We start from the raw sequence: 12273 nt of genomic DNA, 5'->3' as shown, positions 1-12273 counted from the left end.
TGCCACCCCCTCAGCAGCATGAGGTCCACGCTTCCAACACAGGAGTCCTCTGGGGATGCCTTGGCTAATCAACTTGACCTAACCCGAAGTCTGAGAGGAAAGTCTAACTCAGATTGGCCTGTAGACGTGTCTGTGGAGGGCTGTCTTGACTCTCAATCCATGCGGGAGAGCCTGGCACACCGTGGGGGACAGCATTCCCAGGCAGGTGGCCGTAGGCTGTATTCAAAAGCTAGAACCTGTGAGCAAGCCAGGAAGAAAGCCAGCAAGCAGCATTCCTCCATGTTTTCTGCATCAAGGTCCTTGAGTTCCTGCCCTGACTTCCCTCAATGATGAAAGCATAAGAGGAAGTGAACCCTTCTCTTCCCTGAGCCGCTTTCAGTCAGAGGGTTTTATTACATTAACAGAGCAAAGCTAGAACAGACGACATCCTCAAACCCTATTCTAATGTAGCAGTTACCCTGAACCAGGTCCTTAAACACCTACGAGTAATTGCTCTTGGGCTCCAACCAGCCTTACGCTTCTTAGCACGTGTTTTCCCAGTAGGAGCAACCTGGCTGTGGCTGAGTTCACAAAGGCGTCTCACTCCACAGAGTTTCTGGAGTAAAAACTTCAATAATTAATCTGGTAAATTATATAGTACATGTGTTCTGATTTTAAAATAACATGTTTATAATGCATGCTGAACAAAACTTGCATGAATTTTCAAGGTAAAACAGAAAACAAGAAAGGGGTTTTTGCTATAACCTACAAAGTGAGCAGTTGCCTCTCATTGCCTGTCTTTTATGGTTCATTCAATTTGCCTCCATCCTTCGGAACACTGTGGGGCAACACAGGAGAGCGCACCAGCCATAAAAACCCAGGGCAAGCTCATTCTATCCCTGGACCCGTGGGGTCTTTATCCTATAGACCTGGGGAGGAGTATTTATCTTATAGTGTGTGTGTGTGTGTGTGTGTGTGTGTGTGTGTGTGTGTTATGTGTGTTTTGTGTATAGGATTAATCAGGACAACAGAGAAACATCTAGTATACGGCAAATGATTGATGAATGTTAGTTTTTTCTACAATGGTTAAAGAATGTTATAAAAATTTATATATTCTATAATCTCTCTCTCTCACACACACACACACACACACACGCACGCACGCACGCACGCACACACACACACACACACACACACACACACACACACACACACGGCCAGTGCCTGCACAGGCTCCGGTACAAACCTGACAGCCATGCCAAACCGCTGACCCTAGATCGCTTCAACAAACATGATCTGACTCCAGCAGGGAACAGCTCATTTGCAGTTCTCCATGGCACTGCCACCTCAAAAGGAAACGTCTCTGACAGCCCTCAGCATTGCTGTCCCCTCTTGTCCTTGGTTTTAACATCCTTGCCCTGCATCTCAAAGCCACTTCACTAAGGCAAATAATTAGATGCAGAGAGTTGGAAGCCATGTTTTGCCCAAGGTTTCTCCAGACGGAGTTCACAGAGCCTGCCACCAGTCATCTGGTGTTCTTGGTAAGATGGCAGACCCAAGTCTTTGTTCTCAAGTTAGAAAACCTGAAGTTCTGGGTGCAGGGTGCTCGTAAAGGGCATTGCATTAGTTTCAAAGGCGGGAGTTTGGGGGAAGGGATGGCATAGGCTTTACGGTCTAATAGTCCTGGCTTTGCAACTGAGCATATGTATTGTTTATTGGCTGTGTGGCTTTGGAAAATCCATTAGTCTCTAAGTCCCACTTCCTTCATGTGAGCGACATTCCTGCCTTGCGTGATATTATCAGTCTGGGGTATGATGGATCATAAAACACCCGGCCCAAGGCCTAGATCAAGGGTGCTCTTTGCCCAATGAGAGTCTTTGCCTCTTCTTGGGCTTTGCCTTGGATGCTCATCAGAGGATGCTGCTGCCTTCAAGTGACTTAGACCCAAGAGCCAGCAGCAGGGCTCTAGGGCTGGTCAGTGACTCACAAGTGTCCCACCTCACTTCTGCTTACCCTATGCTAAGTCTATTCTGATGGCTTCAGGGTTATCTTACGGTCACAAGATGGATGCTCAAAATCTAGCCACCGTGGCTGAGTCCTACACTGGAAGGAGGAAGGGAGTAGTAGCACTGATCTCTAGTAGTAGTGGGTGAATTAAAGTCCTGAACAGATACTCTGGATGCTATAGGCAATGATTTTACACCTTCATCTTGCTGGCTACTTCTAGTTACATGGGAAGCCAGGAAATCGACTTTGTATTATCCCTATTTGTTTGTTCATTTCTGTGTGTGTGAGAGTTCAGGTGCACATACACCACAGCATGCCTGTGGAGGTCAGAGGACAGCTTTCAGGAGTCAGTTCTCTCCTTCTAACATGTGGATTCTAGAGATCGAACTCAGGTTGTCTGGCTTAGTGGCAGGCATCCTTATCCTCTGAGCCATCTTGCTGGCCCCTAGAGGTTGTGTGTGTGTGTGTGTGTGTGTGTGTGTGTGTGTGTGTGTGTGTGTGTGTGCATGTGTTTTAAAGTGTATAAATGCTGCTGTCTCATCACAGTGAGAAAGACAATAGCAAGGCATCCTCTACCTCTTGGTGATTCTTATTTGAGCTATGGGACATGAAGGACCCTAATCTGAGGGCTTGTGGAAGGACAGAAATGAGGTGGGCACGAAGGTGACTTCATTTGCATGACGTGTCCATGGCTTACACTTCCTGGAACAAAGGCAAGAACCCTCAGGACCTGCCCAGCTTCTGCACCATGCCACAGAAGCCTCCACTGAACGCCTGAAGGACTGAAGGACTAGCTGAGTTTCATCTGTGGAACTGTCAGAATACGTGAGGAACACAGGTCCTGTGACATCTGCCCCACACCCATCTCTTCCCAAGAAGCTGCCTAGTATGTTCAAAGACAAGTTGAAGAAGCCCTTCCTTCCACTGGGTCTCCCTGACTAACAGCGTATGGGACTTTCCACTACAGCCAGCCTTTGGCAAAGTCTAAGGCTGTGACCAAGCGCTCCCTGGCTGGAGCTGCGAACAGAACCGAGAGCTAGAAATAAGAACTCGAAGTTTTATCCATCTGCTGGGATCCACGGTGGCCTCCTGGAGGAGGCAAGGTTTGCCCTACTACTGACTGAGCAGTAGACAAACATGTCACCAATGCAGCAGGGACAGCCAGCAGAAGGATGTCGTGTGGCCCAAGCTGAGAGGTCAAGGGAGGTGTGTGATTCAGACTGCACTGGATCTGAGGCTCTGTGAACTGGTTGAGGTTCTAGGAGGCTTCTTGGCCACTTCTGAGGAAATTTTGCTCAATACAAGGAGGAGATCTGGAGACACTCGGCAGCTCCCAGTCTCAACTGCTTCTGGAGCAGACAGGATGAATAAAATGAACTTCTTCCCATATGCTCCCCCTGCCCCAAACACACTGTGGGCTTTGATGGCAAGTGGCTGGAGATGCTGTCTCAGGGAACCGTCACTAGCACACTTAATGTCACCAGAGCTTTGGGCCTCTCCCAAAGAAGCTATGCACTCTTTATTTTTATGTAAAATCTCTGTATTGGAGGAATGGATTTAACCATGTGTGGATCCCATCAAAGCAGGACTGCCCACAGAGGCAGTAACACTTGTTTGAAAGCCTAGGACCGCACCTGTAAGAAAAACCCCACATTTCACACAATACTGAAGAGAAAATAGAATTAAGAATGTTTCTAAATAGCTCTCAGGTCAGAATGGGCCTGTGCAAAAATATCCTCACAAAGCTACCTGGACACGACAGGCTTTGTGATTCTCCGTCATCAGCAAGTGGCATTTGCATGAAAAACCGATTTTTTTCAAGGTTAGGGACTGTTAGGTTCTGCAGCCACCACTACCCATCCCCAGCCAGCCCAGGCCATCAGTGAGCTGCGGCAGAATGTGACAGGAAAAGAGCATCTTCAGGTGGCCAAGAGGCAGCTCAAGCAGATGGACCCAAACAACAAGGCGACCCAGCAAACGCCTGCCCTAATCAAGGATGCTGGGGGAAGTGGTGAAACGCTGCACTAGGTAACAGACGCTTCCTTAAAGGCGTCCCAAGAAACCCCAATGGCAACTTAATAGCAAAATATGATAATTCTCCGCTTTCCAATTTATCTGGGTATGTTCAGTCTTGTGGATTAAATTTCACCACCTGCTAACGACTGTTCTCTATCTCTCTCCTTTCCACTCCAGTTTAAATGTTACTTCGTTATGAATTAATAATATTTATGCCATATGCCGAATTGAACCAAGTGCCCTTCAGAGGAGCGCTTCGAAGCAGACATATTCCCAGCACGGTGCACGCTTCCCTCACGGCTCCCACACAGACGCCCGAAGTTGAACTCGCCCTTCATATCTGCTACCCACTCCTTTTCTCTCCACATTCCTTGAAGGGAAGGAAATAATAAACGGTCGCCTGGATTTATTTTCGGTGTCCGTCTCTCAGAACTTGCAGCGTAGATCAGCAGTTTTCAGAGCGAATTATGCTAATGCCCACCCGGCCATCTTCCACTTCTCTCTTCCTCCAAGAATGAGAAATAACGAACTGTCATTCTCTTGTCTAGACACTCTAACCAGCCCAGAGCGCCATTTTCTCGGGAGCCACGTAAGAGTCACACACATCGTCGCCGCGAATTGAGCTCCGCCTTTTATTTACTTTTTTATTTCTGGAAAATTCATTTTATAATAATTGCCAGGGTGTGGAGGCTTCTGTTTCTCCTGGAAAGAAAAACAGTCTGATGGATACTTCAGCTTGGCAGCCTTCCTTGAGAGATACTTATCTGTACGAGGCTCCCACCAATAGATCACTAGTTGGGGGCGGGAGACATCGGATGTAATTCATGGAGGACACTGTTCCCATAACTCCCTGCATTTTCCACCAGACACAACTGGGGAATCAACAGTTGGCCCCAGTCAGGCTCCTTCCCGGGAAACCGCAGCCCCTGCACCATGAGACCATGCTTTGAAACCCTGCTCCACCACTCTCCTCTCGCTGCTTCTGATCCCGTGTCTTCTTTTGAACCAAAGGACACATTCTTCCCTTTCTCGTCTCCCACCTCCCCTTACTGTATGGAGATATTAATGTGCTTCGTAATAGAGAGTGGTGGGGGGTCTCTCTCCGAGAGGAGAGGCACGGTCTGTCCGAATGTTCTAGGATAGAAGCATAAGAAGATAGTTTCCCCTCCATCATTAACCCCTTGGTGACTTTAAACTGTCCCTCTGTGGCCACTGCTTCCCAGAAGTCTGTGCACTTCTGCTCCACAGCCTTGAGAAACATGGATGGTTTAAAGCACAGACACCTCATTCCCTGACTCCCAAATGCTGCCCCACCTTTTATAATAAATAAACACGGCTGTTTGAATACCTTTTACCTTACAGAAACCTCTCTGGGGGTGGGGGAGCTGCTCTCTCTCTTCTCCACAGAGAAGGATGAACATAAAAGAAATTCTATAAATAGGATTTTGTGGAGTGGAAAAAGTTGGTCCCTAAATTTCCCATGAGCCATCGGCAGTTAGGAATAAATGGGATGATCATTTCAAATCCCGTTCTACTCAGGCTCCTAATGAGCTTGAATGATTTGTGATTCTCTCCCATCATGTGCACTCAGATTCCTTCCATTCCAGAAAAAAAAGATAAGAAAAGAAAAAACAAGAAACACACAGCGATCCGTTTTTTCAACCGATTCTCCACCACTGGGGAAGGCTCTCATTGGGAGCATCACCGCCAGGGTGACGTCTGGTGGGTAACCACCATCCAGACGAGCAATCAAGAACTCCTGTGATGTGCCCAAGGACACGCGGCAAACCAAGATCCCAAACCTTCATCCTTTTTCTAGAAAATGTCTAGCTTCTCACATGCCCTGTTTCTCAGAGTCCTCTCCACTAAAGAACTTTCCCTTCCACCCATTCGTTGGACAAACTGTGTCTGGGGCTTAAGGGGAGATCGAGCTCCATGGTGGCTGGCTGTCACATTCCGTGTCTGGTTCACAAGCCCCTGTCACTGGGCCCTAAATACTGCTGCCCACGGAGGAGAAGGTAAGCTCTGTATGTAGTGGCTAGGCAATTAACCCTCATTTCTAAAGACTCTATTTGAGCTCATGGAGAATGTCTGGTAACCAAACGACAAACCTGGGAGACCCTGCCTTCGAGAGGCCCTGCTTATCTCCCCGAAGCCTTCTGTCCCAAAACTCCCCAATTTAAACTGAGCCTTTGTCTCTTGGTCCTAGGCTCCTCCCAGAACCCTTTGCTGGGACATAGATCCTCTGCCTGCTCCTCTGTCTCCAAGGGGAGATGGGGTGCAGACTGTGCCCTGGGATCTCCAGCAAGTGGTGATTCTCTGTGCCTCATCACACACACACACACACACACACACACACACACACACACGCGCGCGCGCGCGTGCGCACACGCACACGCATACACACATACACACACACTCACACGCACACACACATACACACACTCACACGCACACACACATACACACACTCACACGCACACACACATACACACACACACACGCACACGCACACACACATACACACACGCACACACACACACTAAAATGAGACCAGGGATTCCTCCCTCACATGCGCCTATAAGGATTCTGAGACCTTGGGGCAAGAAAGGACCTTGCAAATGGATAGTGCCCGAGAAATACCCACAGAATCCAAATTCTCTGAAAGCACTTCCCATCTGCTGCAGCTAACACAGACTGTCCCTTCTCTGCTCTGACTGAAGACATCGTAATCAGCTGCATTTGGCAGTATTGCCGGGGAGGATGGGTTACCTTGGAAAGGGGATAAATGGAGAATTCTCCCTGGTAAATTACGGCTTCTGCTAAAGGTTTGACACTTCTATTTTCTTCCTGTCAGGAAAAAAAAATAACTATATACCAGTGGTCAGTTCAGTTTCCGGTTTTATCCTTCGTTAACTCATGGAGCAAGCCAGGCTGCACTTCATCCTTACGGGAAGCAGGTAGTCAGTCCTGAGGACACAGGTGTGGCCACTTGGGGAAGGGAATTGGCTTTTCTTAATGAAGCCTTGGAAATTAGCAACATACATTGACAGTGCAACTCAGGAGACCGGAGCACTGTCCCCCAGCAGAAACCAATAGAGATAGCCATCTGGGTGACAGGTGACACGAAAAGCTCGGCGTCTGCTGATATGTTGTTACTGAGGCTCAATAACTGTGCGCTGATGTGCTTTGAAGTATGCCGTGGCAGCTCGTGATTGAAATACGGAGCAGGACGGGAATTGATGGTCTGGAAAATGCAGACGGGTGGGAAGAAGGGAGGGGAGGGAGGGGCAAGCAAGTGTGCCAGGGCAGAGGAGCAATGGCCTCATCCGGACACCATGCTGGGCATACTCACAGCCACCATGGTTAAGGAGTGGACCTGGATTTGGAGAGGGGCCTCTGGGTGCCAATCATGCTTGCCAATCAAAACCTCACCAGTCCGACACCCATGGGAACTGTCACACAGGGAATAATGACAAATAGGACATCAGAGAAGCACTTCATCATCAGCTGGGCTCACGGATGTGATACGCCAGAACTGTCCAAAGAGCGTGAGATATAACACGGCATCCCAGCAGCTGGCCCGTGGTCCAGCCTTCAGGACTCCTAGGTAAATCCTGCCTTCCAGAACAATCATACAGAGGGGCGGGGCGGAAAGGTAGGGGAGGCAGACAGGCCAATGGCTGCCCTAGGCTCTGTTCTCTCATCCTAGGTCTCATTACCTCAAAGGGGTGATAAAAGCTTGGTGGTGGCTTGACAGGAAGTAGAAAGTGAGATGCCGTGAGGACTCGACCCCCTCAGGACTCTAGGATCTCTCGCTCCTCAGCAGCTGGCCCACAGCCAAGCGTCTAGCTGCTGTTCACCCACCCGCTTTTCCAGACCAAATAAGTCTGTGGAGGGGAGGGGGCCCCAAAGGCCACCTTTGTGGCTTCTACAGAAAGGACCACTGCTGACCTCAGACTACCTACACCTAAGCAAAGAGAACACCAGGAGCATCCACCCTCCTCATGCCTCCAGATAGAGAAGCATGCAGCAAGGTGTGGAAGGGCCTCTCCAGTGAAGTGGGCCCAGCCTGTGTTTTCTACTCTGCAAATCTGGGCCTGTGTGTGGCTGATTCCGGACTTATATGAAACTATCAGGTGACAAGGTAAGAGAGGCGAAGTAAAGAAACATCAAGCCTCTTGTTGTCATGTCAGGGATTCAAGGATTCATCTGGTGAGATCCAGGAAGAAAGTCTCCCACACCACAGTGATGGCTTCATCTGCTTCGGTGGTGAGCTCTCATTACCAGGTCAAGCAAACGTGACACGGACAGCTGCCTTGCAGTGGCAGGAGAGGGCAGAGCTGGTTACGATTCATAAGAAGATGAAGACACATACATAAGAGTATTTCTTGGCCATGCGGTTCCTGAAGCTAGGGTGTGGCTTCACCGGTAGAACTGTTACTTAGCAAGGATGAGACCCAGGGTTCCATCCCAGGGCAGTCCAGCAGAGCTCTCTGGTTGCAGGAGTGAGAGTGAGCTGGCTCCCAAGGCTGAGAGAGCCAGAGAGCTGGCCTTGGTGTTGAAGGTGCGCGAGAGCTGGCAGGCTGACTGACTCTGTTTCCGCCCAGACCCAGATCTAGGGCTCTAGGTTGGCCCACTCCAACGTCTACTCCACCTATGAACTGATGGGGCCCCTGAAGGGGCCAGTCCTGAGATCCAAAGCTGCAGGATCTCCATGACACACAGCAACAACAGGATAACTGGGAGGAGTCGCAGTGAGGATCCAGTATCGATGGTGTAGCCGAAGCCAGAGGCCTCAAAACAGTCTGAGTCATTGCAGTAAATGTTTGCAAGTAAAGCTGTTCGGGCAAAAGAATATAGTGTGTGACACGTTGTGACACTGTGCTATACTGTGGGTTTCACGAAAGGTGATTTGTGTGTGTGTTTGTTTTTGTTTTTGTTTTGTTCGAGGGGGAGATTGCAAGGCAGGGAGCAGATACGACGGGATAGGAGCGGTAACTGGGATTAGAGTGCATGTTGTGAAATTCACAAAGATTCAATAAAGAGATGAAAATAGATAAATTAACAAAAAGCAAAACAACAACAACAACAAAACAAGTACAATCCCAGTACTCAGGAGGTGGAGGCAGGAGGATCATCCTCAGTCATACAGTGAGTTTGAGGCTAACCTGGGCTATTTGAAACTCTAGTATAAAAATTAAAATAAGAAGAAAAAAAAAGAATATCTTAGTTAGGGTTTCACTGCTGTGAGCAGACACCATGACCAAGTCAACTCTTATAAGGACAACGTTTAATTGGGTCTGGCTTACAGGGTCAGAGGTTCAGTCTGTCACCTTCAAGTCAGGAGCAGGGCAGCATCCAGGCAGATGGTGCAGGAGGAGCTAAGAGTTCTACATCTTCATCTGAAGACTGCTAGAAGACTGACTTCCAGGTAGCTAGGACGAGGGTCTTAAAGCCCACACTCACAGTGACACACCTACTCCAACTAGGTCACACCTCCAAAATATTGCCACTCCCTGGGCCAACCATACACAAACCATCACAAAGAGTCTGGTTTCTGTTTGGGAGTGGACAGGGACTTCCAGGCTGTATGAGATCCAGCTGACAAAAAGAAAACACTAAAGCCCCGAGGGCAGCAAGGGGAGTAGCCTGCCCAGGCCCAATTTTCATTGGCATTCACTGGCAGAGCCGCTCAAGAACAACTGTCTCTACTGCCCTCTCATTAGCTCCAGACTAAAGCCACAACCTCTATCCCCAGTTCCCACCCGAAACCTTCTTCCCACTGTTCCTCTGCCAACCTCCAGGAATTCTGGAGGGGCGTTGAGCTGAGCAAAGACAAGTTCCCCATTGGAACAGCTGGAGTGGCTTAAACAATGGAGGCTCACTTCTCTCAGTCTGGAGGTTGGGAGATCAGAGCTGAAATGCTGGCACATAGGTGCCTGCCAAGGGCTCGCTCCTGGCTCGATCGTGTCTGCTCTCTCTGTGGTAAGAATCAGGAAGGTGTGCAAGCCCTCCTCCCCCTTAGTGTCTTTGTACAGGGCACTAATTAATCTGCTAGGGCCCCACCCACATGAGCTCTTCATCTCCAAAGACCTTCTGTGGATTTCCAGAGGTGCACAAATGTTCAGTCCGCCTCAGCCTGAGGGGAAAAGAGAACCGAGGACGTGCCCACCGTGGAGTAACACGCCTTCTTCCCTGTCACGGCAGGAACTGCAAGCTGAGCAGCAGCAGCCTGTCCATGGCGGCGGTGGACATCCTCTACATCGACATCACCAGGAGGTGGAACTCGGTGGCTCTGGACCAGCGGGACACAGGTACCCGATGGCTGCCTTGCCTGACAGGCATGGGGAGGGCTCTGTGCATCTTCTGTCCTTTTATGTTATGGAGGCGAGGAGAGGGGTGAGGAATGGAGTGGGATTTAAACCCTGAGGCACTGTCTGCTACCAAGGCTGGGCAACCCCTCCCCAAACCCCAGTCCCACTCTTAGCCTCCCTGCTTTTACTTAATCACTACCGTATGTAAGCTGCTCTTCACCTGTTCCTCTGTGACCCCGCGTGCTTGCTCAGCACACGGCAGCCAGGCCGTGGGTGGACTAGAGAGCTTGGCTCTTGCCTGGAAGGAGCTCTGTGGAGTTGAGATCCCCATGAGAAGTGATGCTGATGTAGCAGGGGTCAGGGGTGCACCAGGAAGGGTGTTCTTCCTCCCAGGAGGACAAAGGACCTCTAGAGGAGGAGCCTGTTTCATAAACCAGTGTCCAGGAAGAGGATGGACCTAGGCAGGAGTGTAGGTCTGCTTCTACATGAACACCTGAAAAGGCCGCCGAGCCCAGGCTATCCCATCCAGCTCCAAAGGAGTAGAGCAAAATGGGTAAGGAGATCGGGTTGTGGTAGACATCGAACGGCACACCAAAGGCTGGAACTGTGATAGCCCATGCTTTGTTCTTTGTCTTTTTGATTCTTACGCCAGGAGAACCTACCTTTGAGTGGGTGGGTTTCCTTTCCCATCCCCATCCTCCGAGCAGTGTAGTAAGCGTAGCTGACTTTTGAACAAGTAATCACAAAGTCGCAAAGTGTCTCTCACTCAGTGTCCCCGTGATCCAGCACAGAGGCATTAGGGGCCTCATTTCACAGACCAGGGCTCCAGTGACCGAGGTTACAAGGTGACGGTGAACAGGGTGTACACAGGCACCGTCCTCCCCTGCCCTCTGCCATGCTGTCACACCCCCACCCCAGACACGGAAGGGCCACACCTGCTGGGGTTGGATGGAGGACCTGAAGTCAGAAGCTGAGGGACCTGGATGAGAACTGGTTTTACCATGTCCTGCCACCGTTGCCTCAAAGGCACGTCACCTCCAACCGCAGGGCGTCTCAGCTGTAAAACTGAGTTCCTGTGTTCTCCGGACGGCCCTGAGGGCTCATACGCCAGTGGCTACCAGTGCATTTGGGGTCATTGCCAACCATTCAGGGCGGTTAGTCCTATTAGTGGATTCTTTCTGTCTTACTGCTGTAGAGACTCTCTGGAGAGGCTATGTGACCATCCCACACCCCAACGTGGGCTAGAAATGCCAACCACGAGGGTGCAGCCAGCCCATCCTGCAGAGCACTGACTCAGAAACCCATCCGCTGTCTAGCACCGTGTTTGATAACAATGTTACCTGATACCACTTGGTGGCATTGCCTCCATGCCAAACGCTGCTGCATGCTTTGCGCGACACCAGCTACCGTTCTGGAGACAGGTCTGATTGCATCCATTGTACAGAGGGTAAAACTGAGGCTGAGAGGCAATGAATGGTAGACCTGGGCTTCCTGCCTCCTACCCATTATTGTGGCAGGGGTGGCAGGTAAGGGAGTAGCAAGATGTCAGCAGTCATCGAATCAAGCAGGTGAGCCTACTTCTGCTGGCAGGGCCTTCCAGCCTCCCTGTCCCGAGGACACGTTGGCAGGTTAATTACCGCATCGAGGACTGAGTGAGCCCACGTGGCAGGTGAGCTGCATTGTCGTCATATTTGCTGACACCCTCAGAAAGGGAAGAAGTGCTTGTTCCTCAGAGCTGGGTGTTGTCGCAGGAATCTGTGCAAGGGGCCAGATGAGTGGGTGGGGGTGGCAATGGAATTATTAAATATTGAAATTGATCAGGAGTTGCAGCAGGAAGCTATTTATCATGTCTATTGCTTCCGACCAACGTTACCATCTGGTCCATTGTTCATCCCGAATAGCTTTGCATGTTCTGTTTGCTTCTAAAATCGCTCTCTGTGAGTGGAAGGGAGAG

General features: G+C 49.9%; 1 protein-coding gene across 6 annotated transcripts in view; it reads left to right on the top strand.

Annotated features, from left to right (window-relative positions):
* Ttll11 (tubulin tyrosine ligase like 11) overlaps nt 1–12273 on the top strand; it is a 225108-nt gene that overhangs the window by 180049 nt on the left and 32786 nt on the right. For all 6 annotated transcript variants that reach the window (NM_001431779.1, XM_087654516.1, XM_087654515.1 and 3 more), the window contains 1 exon segment: nt 10213–10319. In NM_001431779.1, coding sequence (NP_001418708.1) covers nt 10213–10319 — 107 coding nt within the window.

This window comes from Rattus norvegicus, chromosome 3, assembly GCF_021556685.1.
Source record: "Rattus norvegicus strain SHRSP/BbbUtx chromosome 3, alternate assembly SHRSP_T2T, whole genome shotgun sequence".
Lineage (NCBI taxonomy): Eukaryota > Metazoa > Chordata > Mammalia > Rodentia > Muridae > Rattus > Rattus norvegicus.
The sequence above is the reverse complement of the archived record's forward strand: the minus strand, read 5'-3'. Positions and strand labels throughout refer to the sequence as shown.